Consider the following 14,217-nt stretch of genomic DNA (forward strand, 5'->3'; position numbering starts at 1 on the left):
CGTGGTGGCGCACGCCTGTAGTCCCAGCACTCAGGGAGGCAGAGGCAGGCCAACCTGGTCTACAAAGTAAGTCTAGGACAGCCAAGGCTACATAGAGAAACTCTGTCTTGAGAAAAAAAAAAGTAAATTCTAGGACAGATATGGTGGCACATGGCTATAATTGCGAACCTGCTGGAAGTGGTGGCACATGTCTGTAATCCTAGCACTTGGGAGGCACTGGCAGAGGATTAGGAGTTCAAGGTCATTCTTAACTACATTGAGTTTAAAAGGCCAGCTTGGGTTATGAGACCCTGTCTCAAAAATAAACAACAAGACAGAACAACATGGAAGAGGAAGAAGGAGAAGGAGGAGGGGAGAAGGAGGAGGAAGAGGAGGAGGAAGAAGAAAAAGAGAAAGAAAAAGAAAGGGAGGGGAGAAGAGGAGGGGAAGAAAGGAAAAGAAAAATGATCCAAGCTGCCCTTAATAAAGAGAAGGCTGGTTCACCAGATCTTTACAGCAATGGCCCAGCATACTCTCTCCAGTTGCCTGATGATGTCACCTACAACAACTGTGCCAGCATTGTAATCCATCCTCGCTCTGGGCTTTAAAAAGAGGCCGCCTCACAGAGTGGAGGAGCTAACACTGTCTCCCTTACTCCTGCCTTGAGTGGGTGGGCTGGAAACAAAACCACCCAAGCGTCAAGATCAATCTGCAATAGGAACACTAGAGACAATGGAGTGGCCCACACCGCACAGCCAAGGAAAGCAGTCTCCTCCACAGGCCCACAGGGGTTTCTGGGTTCTAGACACACTGTAAAATACGATTCTCCAAAGCACGAGGCTATTCCACAGGTTTGGTACAAGCACGTACTCAATCAAGGTGACTTGTACGTGTTCATAAAAAAAAAAAAAAAAAAAAAAATCAGTAAAAGGTATCAGGATGGCTGGGATTTTGTTAAGAGACTGATTCTTTGCTGTGAAGGTCCAGGTGATTGTCCTGCTGTGTCGCTGCACTTTTTGATTTTTGGCCCCATAATAAATGCGTTCTGCAGCAGATTCCTAACCCATGTTTCTTTAGAACACTGGTAGCTCAGAATCTTAACAGGCATTTATGAAAAAGGCCACTCAGGGGCGAATAAATTTGGGACACACTGAGCTAAACCAAGCTAAACAGATTTCCCCAGGACTTCTCAGAATCTCTCATTTGTTAATGTGGATTTCCAAGAACAGCTGTCCAGCACAGTGGGGGGTTTTATGTTTTGTTGTGTTTTGTTTAAATCTTATTTAACAATGGGTCCCTTTCTTCCTGGAATGTCTTAATGGTTTGAGATAGGACTCTTGGGGAGGTTGTTATCTTTAAGACTGGGGTTTGGCACAGCTATGAAAGTCGTGTCCCTTCCCCAGACACTGTTTTCCCACCTATAAAATAAAGGTCATGACTGTTACAGTTTGGATCTACAATGTCTCTGAAGTACCCATCGGTCACAACCTGCAGTGCCATTGGCAATGGGTGGAATCCTTAAGAGGCAGAGCCTACAGGAAACAGGTCACAGAGGCCTGCTGCTGGAGGGGATGTTACACTACCACCAGCTCCTTCCCCTCTTTCTTTGTTTCCTGTCCACCCAGAAGGTAGAATCTTCCTTGGCTCTCACCAAGATGTGCTGCGCTAACATTGGCCCAAAGCAGCAGGGCAGATAACCAAGACCTGAAAGCTTTGAGAGCGTGAGCCAGAGAGACCTTCCTCCTTACAAGTGGATTGTGTCAGGAACTTGCTCCTGTGAGAAAGCGGACTTAACACAACGCCACCTTCCAGAGTCCAAACAGCTAGTGTACAATGATATGCACACAGCAGGCCTGCAGCAAACGTCTGTGCCCCTACTTCATCTGTTTAAGTCCTCTTAAAGACCAAGTTCAGAGGCTGGAGAGATGGCTCAGCAGTTAAGAGCACTGGCTGCTCTTCCAGAGGACCCAGGTTCAATTCCCAGCACCCATATGGCAGCTCGTGACTGACTGTAACTCCAATTCCAAGGCATGCAATGCTGTCATCTGGCTTCTTCAGGTTCTAGGTACACTAGAGGTACACATACATGCAGACAAAACACTCATCTACCAAAAAAAAAAAAAAAAAAAAAGATCAGGCTCAGTAGAGTTCCTTACCTCTGAGAGCCAGGGGACAGGCTTGTTCCACCTCAAGTAGCTACTATTCTTACTCCTGCTTCGGGCAATATCTTGATCCTATCAGGAAAACAAAAAACGAAGTTGGCGAGAATATTAAGAAACTGGAGTCTGAGTCAGGCGTGGTGGCGCACACCTTTAATCCCAGCACTCGGAGGCAGAAGCAGGTCAATGTGAATTCGAGGCCAGCCTGGTCTACAAAGCGAATCCCAGACAGCCAAGGCTACACAGGGAAACCCTGTCTCAAAGAAAGAAAGAAAGAAAGAAAGAAAGAAAGAAAGAAAGAAAGAAAGAAAGAAAGAAAGGAAGGAAGAAACAAACTTGAGTCAGGACAGGATTCGTGGCTCCTTGAAGATGCCTGTGGGAAAGTAGGAGGTTGTGGAGATAGCTCCTGCCCCAAGGAAGCTTAAGGGACACAGTCGCCTTCATTATTTACACCACATCCCTGAGGAGAGTATCTCAGTCTTGTCAATGTGCGCTCCTGAAGTCTGTTCACTTCCCTGAATTTTTCAAACTGTTCCAGATTTAAAAAAAAAAAAAAAAAAAACGACTCTGGACCCCCTTGGGGCAAGAGCTGTGACTTCTTATTCCTTCAACACCCCACCCCCAAGTTCTATCCAGATTTGTCACTGGTATCAACAAATGGGAGCCCCTCAAAGACACCCCAAGCCCTTCCTACCATTTGGGCCCACAGATTTATTTTGGTCTTGTCCGGCTTTGGGGGTCCATTTTTGCTTTAGGCTCAACTGTTGCAAGGATGAAAGGTAGGGTGGGAGGAGGGTCCAAATTGGAATGTTTTCCTACTCTGCCACCTAAGAAACAGTACAGAGAAATGCTTCATGGCAAACTACACCCCAGCTGTTTGCAGGGAACGGCATCTGTCTACCACCTCTGGATTTCTATGTCAAACATCTGCTACTGTCATCAGGTGTCTCCAGGATATACTGGTTAGTATGCAGGAAATGCAGTGTGTGTGTGTGTGTGTGTGTGTGTGTGTGTGTGTGTGTGTGTGTGTGGTGTGGTGTGGTGTGTGTGTGTGGTGTGAGGTGTGTGTGTGTGTGTGTGTGTGTGTGTGTATGTATATATATATAGATATAGATGGGGACGAAATCTCAGGCCTCACGCAAGGTCTAAGCCATACCCTTAGCTTTAGGATGCTTGTCTGACACAGATGCCACTGGCCTGGAACAGCTCTGACTTGGATAGTCTGAACAATGTTGTAAAAGCAGAAACAAGACAACTCGGCCCCCTTGAGGAAGGCAAGACAGCTCTGTCTGCTGGCAGCTAGAGCTTTAAGGCTAGGCTGGGTTTCCACAGCTGCCTACCTTCTGCATAAACCTCAGAGAAAGGGATTTTCCCTTAAGGCCGTGGAGCCGCTGAGGGCAACTGAAGGCCCTATCTGATGTAGCAGCAGGAAGATGGAAAACAGAGCAGACCTGCCACGTACCTTGAGGCTCAGCCTCTGGGGACGATAGAATTGGAGATTCGGATCGACAGCTGGGATGTTCCTGCTGGCCAGGGCCTTGGCCAGCTCTCTCCAGCTGCCATACCCTATGAAAGAGAAAGAAGAGGAAGACAGGTCAACTTAACTCGGGAGCCCATACGTCTGGAAGAGGTAATGATAAGAGAGGTGACCGATCCTCACCCCACTTCACAAGGTAGGTATGAGGTTGGCAAGGCAGGTGGCAGACACAAATTTAGCTACAGTCCCCAGGGCAGAGGGCGGGAAGGACCTCTGCCTACTCCAAATCAGAGAAGGAACATTGCCAGGTGATCAGCGCTGTTGTCACACACTGTGGGGACCCACTACAGCACCTAGCTGCACTGGGTAGGTGATTTCTCACCAAGAAATAGTCAAGAAATAGTGACAAAGGTCATTGCCAGGGCAGCAGCAGGGAACTATGGGAAGGAGGAGAAAGGAGGAAGGGTAAGGGGCATTTTTCTCTGATCTTTAACCATGGGACTGCTGGAGGAGGCAGGGGAAAGTGAGCCTGGGACTTGGTATTTGTCCCACAAATTTAGTTCTGTGCTCATCTGAGGGCTACGTGCGACTCACTGATGTCTGTTCTGGGACTGGTTAGTCTGCACACATCTGAGGAGGTAAAAAAAAAAAAAAGAGAGAGAGAGAGAGAGAGGGAACAGGAAATGGTTGACGTGCCACAAGCATTCCTACACAAACGAAGAGGGCAAAGGGTTGCAGTGGGTGAGGGTGAGGATTCGGTAGTTCACTAGATGGCCCATGCCTTCTCGACTATAAAATGATTGGTTGGGCGGGGCTGCTGGGCTTAGAGTGAGCAAAGCCCATAAATCAGACTCTTCATCCTCACTCCAGGTAAGAAAAATGTGAGCAAGGCTGATGAAAGGACTGATCTGGGGCCACAGAACAAATAGTAACAAGGGTAAGATGAGACCGTGAGTGTGCAGGGGCCTCTCCCATCGGGTTGTTTTATTAAGATGCCCTCGTGGGGCCGGGCTACATCTCGGCTCTGGAGTTCACGCCCAGCACAGAAGGAGTCAGACTGAAGTACCACTTGGGGAAAAAACAAACAAACAACGAACTACATAAAAGAGTTGACATTCATCCACCCCTGGGGATTAACAGTTGGCAGAAGGTGGAAGTGCCAGGGGAGCACCAACAGAGACACAGCTCACTGAACAAAGCCAGCATAAACAGCTAAGGGTGGTGGCAGATACCTACAACACACCAAAAATCTAGGAAAACTAAGGCAGAATTGCTGACTCCAAGGCCAGCCTGGGCTGCCCAGCGAGACCATATCTCCCCACAAAACAAACAACCAGAGTAAAACCGTTAGTAAGGAACACGGAAGGTAGACATCACACTGTGTGCTATGTGCTGATGTTTGGAAGGACGGGCACAGAGTCACAGACCGGAGTATGAGGGGGATTAGGGCTGCTTTTCTTATGGGTTGTGTCTTGTGTTTAGAAAGCATCTCAGAGGCACGGCATCATTTGAGCCTTTTAAGATGCTGGAGTTAGTCAGGTGCGGTCATTCATTTTTTTTTTTTAAGATTTATTTCTTTATTATGTATATAGTGTACATCTGCAGGCCAGAAGAGGCCACCAGATCTCATTCTAGATGGTTGTGAGCCACAATGTAGTTGCTGGGAATTGAACTCAGGACCTCTGAAAGAGCAGACAATGCTCTTAACCTCTGAGCCATCTCTCTAGGCCCCAGGTGCGATCATTCTTGTCCTACAGATGGAGAAAGAGAAGCTTGGAGCAGTACGCCACAGATCTATTTGTCACTCAAGATCAGAGAAGACAGCCCTCACAAGCCAGGTCTGTCATCATTTATGCTCTCCCCTGTGGCCACTCCTTAGCAGAGCTTTGAGGAGTCCTGGAGTCAAAGGCCTTAGCATGTGTGGAGACCAGAAGGCATCGAGTATCCTTCTCAATTCCGCCATACCTACTCCCTTTGAGAATAGGTCTCTCCTGAGCTTCCTGTTTTCTTAGCTAGACTAAAAGCCAGCAAGCCGCAGCAACACACCTGTCTCCATCCCCCTGTACATCTGTGGGGTACCCAGCTTACTCCACGCTCCTGTCTCCATCCCCCTGCACACCTGCGGGGTGCCCAGCTTACTCCACGGATGCTGGGATCTGAACCCTGGTTCTCATGACTGCATAGCGAATGCTCTAAATTACTGAGCCACCCTCCCAGCCCCACCTCCACTCTTTTTTAGAAGAATCCTGACAGGCTAATTTAGCTCCAATGCGTTTGATGTCTCTTCTTGATAACTGAGCATCGACTGACTTCCTTCATCTAACTTATTGGCCACAGACCCCTGGCCGCCTTGCTGTGCTCAGAACTCAGGTCTGCACTAAGTGAACAACTGTCGTTGACACCAGTTCTATTTTCTATTCCCCTTTAACCGAAAGCTCTCTCTGTGGCCAAGGAAAGATCCACTGAGAAAAAGACAGGAAACTCAGTGAAGTTTAGCAGAGCCAGGCCCTCACCTACATACAGGTCACAGATATGTCTATATGGTTCTGAGATATGTGAGATTTGGATGGTCAATACTGTAGTCTTCAAGACTCTGAGCAAGGGTCTAACTACATGCACCACTTACAGCTATAATGGCTTGAGCGAGTCACTGCACCTCTTTTTTTTTGTCGTTGTTGTTTTGTTTTTCCAAGACAGGGTCTCTTTGTGTAGCCTTGGCTGTCCTGGACTCACTTTGTAGACCAGGCTGGCCTCAAACTCACAGCGATCCGCCTGCCTCTGCCTCATGAGTGCTGGAATTAAAAGTGTGCGCCACCACCGCCCAGCACAATCTTGCTCTCTTCGTTGGGAAGGTAGGAACAGACACATCTGCTCCATCCACCAGGCCTGCTATGGGCAGCGAACTGTATGTGTCTGACTCACAAGGCGCGCTTGACACGTTCTCTCTTCTAACTGGTTCTGAATTGGGGGTTTGGATTTGAGTCAGGAGATAAGAGAACTGTGGTGTACAATGCACAGAGTTAGAAGCGCTCTGACTCTCCTCTGTGCTTGCTGACCAGAAAGTAACCAGCCAGGGCGGCGGAGATTTGGTAGTCATAGCAATAGATATTTCCTCTCTGCTCCGTGGGCTTTGTGGTCCTCTCTGCTCCGTGGGCTTCATGGTCCTCTCTGCTCCGTGGGCTTCATGGTCCTCTCTCACCTCCCCATGGCCCTGCCAGTGTTCACTAAGCACACTCCACCTCAGGCCCCGGACTCTATATTTGGATCCTCCCCATCTCTGCATCTGCATCCATCCTGCCAGTGAATACCCAGCCATTGCTTAGCTCCCCTGGGAGCAACTGGAGCTAAAGAATGTGCTGATTGAATGACTGACACTTGTCACTTGTCCCCTGTTAAGTGATTCCTCCTACTTCTGGCTGGACCTCTCCTTCCAAAGCACCAGCTGCCAGGGCCTGGTCCTTCTACAGCAGGTGTCACATTTATGAGGGGAGACAGACACCCGGATCTCAGGTGACAGATAAAGCGCAGCTGTGGGCCTCACGCTCTGCCCTCACAGACCTGGGCTATCAAGTTTACCATCAGCCAGAGCTTTGCCAACACCCTCCTGGGGGCAATACAGACTTCAAAGGCCTGAAGATTAGCATCCTGGCTCTCTGTGACGCTATAGCACACACATATCCCTCGGCATCACTTTTCAAAGGCTCTAACTCAGGTCAACTCCACTGCCTCCTTTCACCCTTTCTCTCAGAAATAAGAAAAACAAATGGTATGGTCCAAAATGGTATGGTCACCAGCCCAAGGTCCCACAGTGAAAAGGCAACTTATGCAAAGCATCCTGGGATTCAATCTTCAGTCTCACTCACGGTGCTGCAGGCAGGAGCTGCTGCTCACTTCCCTTTATCTGATACTCTTGCCAATACAGCATGTGGACATCAGGGCCGGGCCCACAGGAGGACTGAAAGGCCCCTCCCTGCCGAGGCTGCTGCTGTTGCTACTACAGATCCCACAGTGGGATGGCAGGCTTGAGCTCTGACTCCATCCCAGCTGCAAGAAACACTTAGAAGCATTTCCAACTTAACGGTTCAGGGCTGGAGGTGGAGTTTAGTTACAACAAAGTGCTTGCCAGCAGCTCAGTGCAGAGCCCTTGCTGGGTGGTGCACAAGGCCCTGGGTGACATTACCAGCACAATTTAAATAAATAAATATGTAGATTTAAAAGCAAACAACTTAGGAAGTAGAAACGTTAATACTGAATTTGCATGTTAGCATACATTTCCAAAGCCTGTTAACTAACTAGCTAGCTAGCTAGCTGACCCAGTGCACTCTCCCTTCTAGCCCACCACATAAGAGTATGTCCAAACCTCTGTCAACACCCAACCAGACTTCTTCCAAGCTCTGTGTTACTGTGTATTGCTTTCACTCCTAAGTAATTAGGAGAATGATACTTACAGTGGCCAACAGTAACGAGGATCTACATATTATCTTGTCTAGCACCATGCTAGGAGGTATGGGTTTGGTTTGGGGGTTGTTACTTTTGAAACTGGGTCTCTGTGCAGCTGTGTCTAGCCTGGAGCTTGCTATATATGTAAGGCTGGCTCCCAGCACATAGAGATACACCTGCCTCTGCTTCTGGTGCTAGGATTAAAGGTGTGCACTGCCATGCGGACTCCATGCTAAAAGCTCTATTTTGCCATGATAAGGTGAGCACCCAGCTCACACGCACATACATCACCACTTCATGGTGAGGACCAAGAGAGCCCGGTGGCGACCTCCAGAACACGTTCCAGTCTTGAGCTCACCGCGAAGGGCCAGCAGCCCTGAGTGAATGAGTCACTCCATCTCTCCGCTCCACGTTCTGCTTCTTGGCCGTGTGGAAACAGATTTAGCCCGACTATGGGTGATGCAAGTTTACCCCCAAATAAAGGCTAAGCCATGGAACAAGAGGGTACTTACCCTGTCCACCCCTCTCCCCGCCCTCCAAAAAAGAAACCCTTGCCAGCTCTACTTATCCACAGGGAAACTAGAGATGGCCCAGAAAGCTACCAGGAAAGGCAGGGCTCGGGAACTGTCTGAAAAGGCATGGATGTGGTGGTGGGGGGGGTCCCGTGGCACACACAGGCATCTTTACTGTACTGTTTCCAGCCTGGGGCTGCTCTCCCAGGACTTTGGAAAGTGTGTGAGCAGCCTGGGAGCCTGGGGAGAGGGAGGGGAGCCTCTTCCACAGGACACCACAGACCCGAAGATTCAGGGGGAGTGCAGAGTTCAGAGAAACCCTGGGGTCTATATAGAAACTCACTCTCCAGAGACTCAAAATGCAAACAGAAAAAGTGATGAAACACAGTGACGCTGAAGAGACAGAATCCTTGTCACGCCAGAAAACAGGAGACTGCTGAGGAGACAAGAGCCTATGACATCCAGGGCACGAGTTTACAGGAGCCCAGAACCAGCCCTGAGTTGAGGGGTGAAAAGGTTCTGTCCCTAGAGAGAACTTGAGGAGAGAGCCTGAGGAGTCAGTGTTTTCAGAAAGACAAAGCGACCATGGCTTCAAGCCAGCAGAGCCCAGCCCAGATAAGGAAATAGGAGCAGCTTGTCACAGTCTGGCAAAGATGAAGCGGAGAACCTGTCACCTGAGAGACAGTCTTCAGGGCATGCCTAAGGCTCTGACAGCAGAGTGTGATGAAGTCTTTGCTTCCTAGTCGGGGATACCCTAGGGAACTTGATGCAATAAAAATCAGAATTTCTATAACCACAACAGTTAACATGTGTGTGTGTGTGTGTGTGTGTGTGTGTGTGTGTGTGTATACACACACACACATATGCATATATGCTTTTTTTTTTGCACAGAGGCCTGCTATATTTATATTAATTTAAACACAGATTACTGATTCCTTTATTTAAAAAAAAATTAGTTGTAATTTCTTTTTTTGTTTGTTTTTGGTTTTTTGAGACAGGGTTTTCTCTATGTAGCCTTGGCTGTCCTAGACTCGCTTTGTAGATCAGGTTGGCCTCGAACTCACGAAGATCCACCTGCCTCTGCCGCCCAAGTGCTGGGATTAAAGGTGCGCGCCACCACACTCAGCTTTCGTTGTAATTTCTTTTCTTTTCTTTTTGGTTTTCCAAAAAGGTTTCTCTGTGTAACTAACAAGAGTCCTGGCTGTCCTGGAATTCTCTCTCTGTAGACCAGGCTGGCCTCAAACCCACAGAGATCCACCTGTCTCTGCCTCCTGAGTGCTGGGATTCAAGGTATGCACCACAATGCCGGGTTTTAGTTGTAATTTCTAGTAAGTGAACAAGCAAACCATATAAGCAATCCTGTTTTGTAGTGCTTAGTATTCTATGAGATAAGACTAAAGAGTGGTTAAGAGTATTGTCTGTGGTTTTAGAAGACACAGGTTCAATCCCCAGCACCACATGCATGGTGGCTCACCACCATCTGTAACTCCAGGGGATTGAATACCTTCTCCTGGCCTCTGTGGACACCAGACACACATGTGGGTCACAGACATATACACAGGCAAAACATTCATACATATATAATAAAAACAAATAAATCTCAATAAAGCCAAGATTTGAGGCCAGGACAAAAGGCTGTGTTCTTAATTCTCCTACTCCCTATTAAGTGTGCATGAGCATTTTCACTTCCATCAATGTCATATGGTATCCTGTGCCCATTGAGTCACCAGCCCATCCCTGTTCTCCTACCATCTCCAAACTACATTCTAGGGCCAGGCATAGTGGCGCACGCCTTTAATCCCAGCACTTAGGAGGCAGAGGCAGGCAGATTACTGTGAGTTTGAGGCCAGCCTGGTCTACACAGTGAGTCCAGGACAGCCAAGGCTACACAGAGAAACCCTGTCTCAAAAAAATCTAAAAAAACAAACAACAACAACAAAAAAACCCACACCAAACTATATTCTAGTGACTCCATGTACACACACACACACACACACACACACACACACACACACACACGGACACGGACACACACGGACACACACCTAGACTGTTTCCTCTCTTTCCAATTTAGTCACTAGGTAACTACCCTCTCTCTCTGTAAGAGCCAAAGAAATGCAGAGGGGAGAACGGAGCCCCAAATACACAATCCCATCATCATCAACCAGCCAGAGAACTAAACAAGAGCATCCAGGCAGAATTGGATGTGAATTATTCCTGGTTTTGGCACTTTCCCTTTCTCAAAAGAAATAATCCTGTGTTTGTGTTCATGACCCGCCCTGGGGATCATTGGTGGCTGCCCAGCTCATCAGGAGGAGGGAATGGCTGAGGGCTGAGGACAGTAAAAAAGGTGGAGTCCTAAGGTCTCCCTGCTCCTGAACAGATAAACAGAGGCAGGGCTCTCATGAGCGTTCCTCCCTGACAGGCCTCCAACCCTGCGCACAGTCCGGCCCAGGGGAATGGAGAACAGTCAGCTGTACCATCAGCTTCCCGCCGAGCTAGCACCTGAGCTTCTGGGATGGTTGTGGTCGTGGGCAGGCTGAGGCTTGTAGCCAGCAACATGGGAACTGCACCCACTGGCCTCGTGGGTACTGCCCAAAAGGGGCCAAAAGAGGGCATCTGAGCCAGTGCCAGGGATGTACCTGTCCTACAGCTGCTGGAGCGCTTCCTGCTCCCACAAACATCCAGCTAGAAGATAAGGCCAAGGGAGCAGATGAGGAGAAAAGACAGAAAGAAATCCCAAATGTCCTTTCTATTTGCTGCTGCTGCTCTGAGAATACAGGTCCTGCTTGCACATGGCCGTGCTCAGTAAGTGTCCACTCTTCGAGTATGGGTGATGATCAACACAGACTCCAGAAGGAAGGGCCTAGCATGAGTTACCTTGATGTCATCATCGTTATCACTTACCATCATTACAAGAAGTTAAACAACCCATAACATTTCAGGGTCCATTTTACTAGTCAGCGCTATGACAGTTACAGTCCATGCACAGGGAATGTGAACTTAAGCCCCTTAATGAAATGCGACAGTTTTGGGAAAACCAAGAGCTGGCAAAGTCCAGGGCTTTGAAGACAGGCCCATAGCCTGCAGGTGACTCCTCAGGCAAGAGCCACTTAGGTTGTTCCCAGACACTCTGGTAGGGCTGGCTTTTCTGAACCTACTAGGTTTGTCTTTCTGTGGAATGGTACAAAAAAAAAAAAAAAAAAACTCTTCAAGGAAAACATGGGACCACCCTTTACCTCCCTGAGGGTCTTTCAAATAGGGAGTTGAGGGATGCAACAGTAGGGCATATGTCTAACATGTAGACTATGTGGTTAAGAGTGAGCCATCAGGAGACAGGGAAAAAATAAGCCAATGGACCAGTGAGCTAACTGGTCACCAGGCATCACTGGGCAGCTGACTGATGCACACTGAGTACATACCCTGCTAACAGCTGGGATAGAGAGAAAAGGTCACATACGTGGCCTTTTCCATTTCTAGGGACTGATGGGGCGGGCCTCCAGAGTTAATAAAAGGACCCACTTATCTAAGAATTTGGAAATGGCCTGGTCCTAACAGGTGCCCACATGCAGGTCAAGTGCAAGCCAGTTCTGCCAGATGCAAACAGGCAGACAAAGCAAGCTGGGCTCACTGGATGTTGCTGACATGATTTTGCTCAAGGACTTTCTATTTTCAAAGACTCAGAAATGTCAGGCAAGACTATGAGCAAATTCTCTGTGATTAGGAAACCTGTCTGCATGGTCCAAAAGAGTCTAGGAGAAGCAACAATACAGGAAAATCCTGACTGTGTAACAGCAGTGGAGGAGTTTCAGCAAGACTATCCCTAGACCTCAGCTAAAGGTTTAATGTTGTCCATGGAGGCTCTGGAGGGCATAAGACAGCGCATGAGTGGTTAGTCAAAAGCCTGGGCTCAGGGCCTGGAGAGATGGCTCATCAGCTAAGAGTCCCTGCTCTTTCAGATGACCCACTTTGGTTCCCAGCACCCACACTGGATGGCTCACAGCCACCTTAACTCCAGTTTCGGATGTGATGGCTGTAGCCTCCATAAGAACCTGTGCTCATGTGCCCCTCCATATGCAGGGATGCACCTAATTTTAAAAAATAAAAAAAATAGGACCAGAGAGATGGCTCAGCTCCTAAGAGCACTAGATGCTCTTGCAGAGGACTGGGGTTCAGTTCCCAGCACCCAATATGGTACCTCATATCCTTTGGTAACTCCAGTTCCAAGGGATCTGATGCCCTTTTCCAGCCTTTGTGGGCACTTTATGTACATGGTACACAGACACTCGTGCAGGCAAAACACTCGTGCACTTAAAATAAAACCAAATCTTAAAACTGAAAAGCAAATGCAATCTTAAAAGCCCTGGGTTACTTCTTTGGCCTCTTTCCAGGTAAAAGGAGGAAGCAGGGTTTCTCTCTCCTGACTGAGAGGGAAAAATGGTTTCCACTGTTGGAGGACCTGCAGAGACAGAAGAATCATTGAAAGAAAAAAAGTGGGAGCCAGGATAAAAACAAGCAACCTAAAAAAAAAAAAAAAAAAAAAAAAACCAAGCTGAACTAAACCATCATCGCCTGAAGGTGGGGAAGACATGACGAGGGAAACAGTGGGGAGTGTGGCTGTGAAAAGTGAGTGAGAACGTCAGCAAGCCACTAAGGAGATGGGCTGGAAACTGGGCACAGTGGCATCCGCGCATCACAGCCACACACAGGAGGCTGATGTTGGCTCTCTTAAGTAATTTTTTAAAAGACAAGAAAGGACACGCAGGAAATACTTAACAATTACCTGTTACTGACAAAGAGCCTAGACTTTCGGGGTGATTACAGTAAGATAACGACACAGACCTAGGAGGGGTCTGTTGAAACATCTGCTCCACAAATTATCCCATATTCCACCCATTAACAGGTAAGCTTGTGCTGCGCACACGGGCAGCCACCATAGCTACAAATGGCCATCTGTGCCCAGGCTCGTCTCTGCTGCGTGTTCGACATACACCATCTCAGTTTCCCTCCACAGCAATCACTCACGCCAACAAAATTCCCAATTTACAGATGGGAGACTGAAGTCGTCACAGCCTCCAGACAATGGCATTGAGAAACCACTTGCTCTTCAAAAAGATCTCCTAACAAGTGTCCTGGACAGGACCTTCTGTCAGCTGTACAAAAAGGCAACGGAATCCGAAGGGAACACAGAAGCCAAGGACATTTTCTTGGGCTACACAGGGCCTTGGTTTGGACCCACAGCCAGGAGCCTTAGCCTCCCAGCCCATTGCACTTGATACCTGCTTTCAGACCACCCCCACACATTTGCAATACTGGGGATCCAACTTAGGGCCTGAGCAAGCCAGGAAAGCGATCTACCATTGAGCTACCGAACACAGTCTCTTCTAAGCCTCTTTTCTGCATCTGGCTGGAAAACAAAGAAGGTGTATAATCTGATGTGGGCGCCTGCCAGCGGCTAGACCTGCACGGTCTGAGCAAAGTGACTTGCCAAAGCCTAGCTGAGGTTGCTGCAACCTGTTCCTGTGAAGGAGGTGGACCGGGAGAGGAGAGGAGAGGAGAGGAGAGGACGGCATACAGGACAGTAACAGGAATATTGGGCGCAGGTGTGGTGGTACATGCCTTCAATCCCAGCACTTGGGAGACAAAGGCT

At 48.3% G+C, this 14,217-nt stretch overlaps 1 protein-coding gene across 1 annotated transcript in view; it reads right to left on the bottom strand.

Moving 5' to 3' along the window:
* The window catches only part of B4galnt3 (beta-1,4-N-acetyl-galactosaminyltransferase 3), a 98,165-nt gene that overhangs the window by 28,227 nt on the left and 55,721 nt on the right, over nt 1–14,217 (bottom strand). The window contains exons 2-3 of the mRNA XM_051155265.1: nt 3,601–3,704; nt 2,136–2,213 (exon numbers count right to left, since the gene is read on the bottom strand). Of these exons, the coding sequence (XP_051011222.1) occupies nt 2,136–2,213; nt 3,601–3,704 (182 nt within the window). The remainder of the gene's footprint in view (nt 1–2,135; nt 2,214–3,600; nt 3,705–14,217) is intronic.

The sequence above is a fragment of the Acomys russatus genome, chromosome 13 (genome assembly GCF_903995435.1).
Source record: "Acomys russatus chromosome 13, mAcoRus1.1, whole genome shotgun sequence".
Classification (NCBI taxonomy): domain Eukaryota; kingdom Metazoa; phylum Chordata; class Mammalia; order Rodentia; family Muridae; genus Acomys; species Acomys russatus.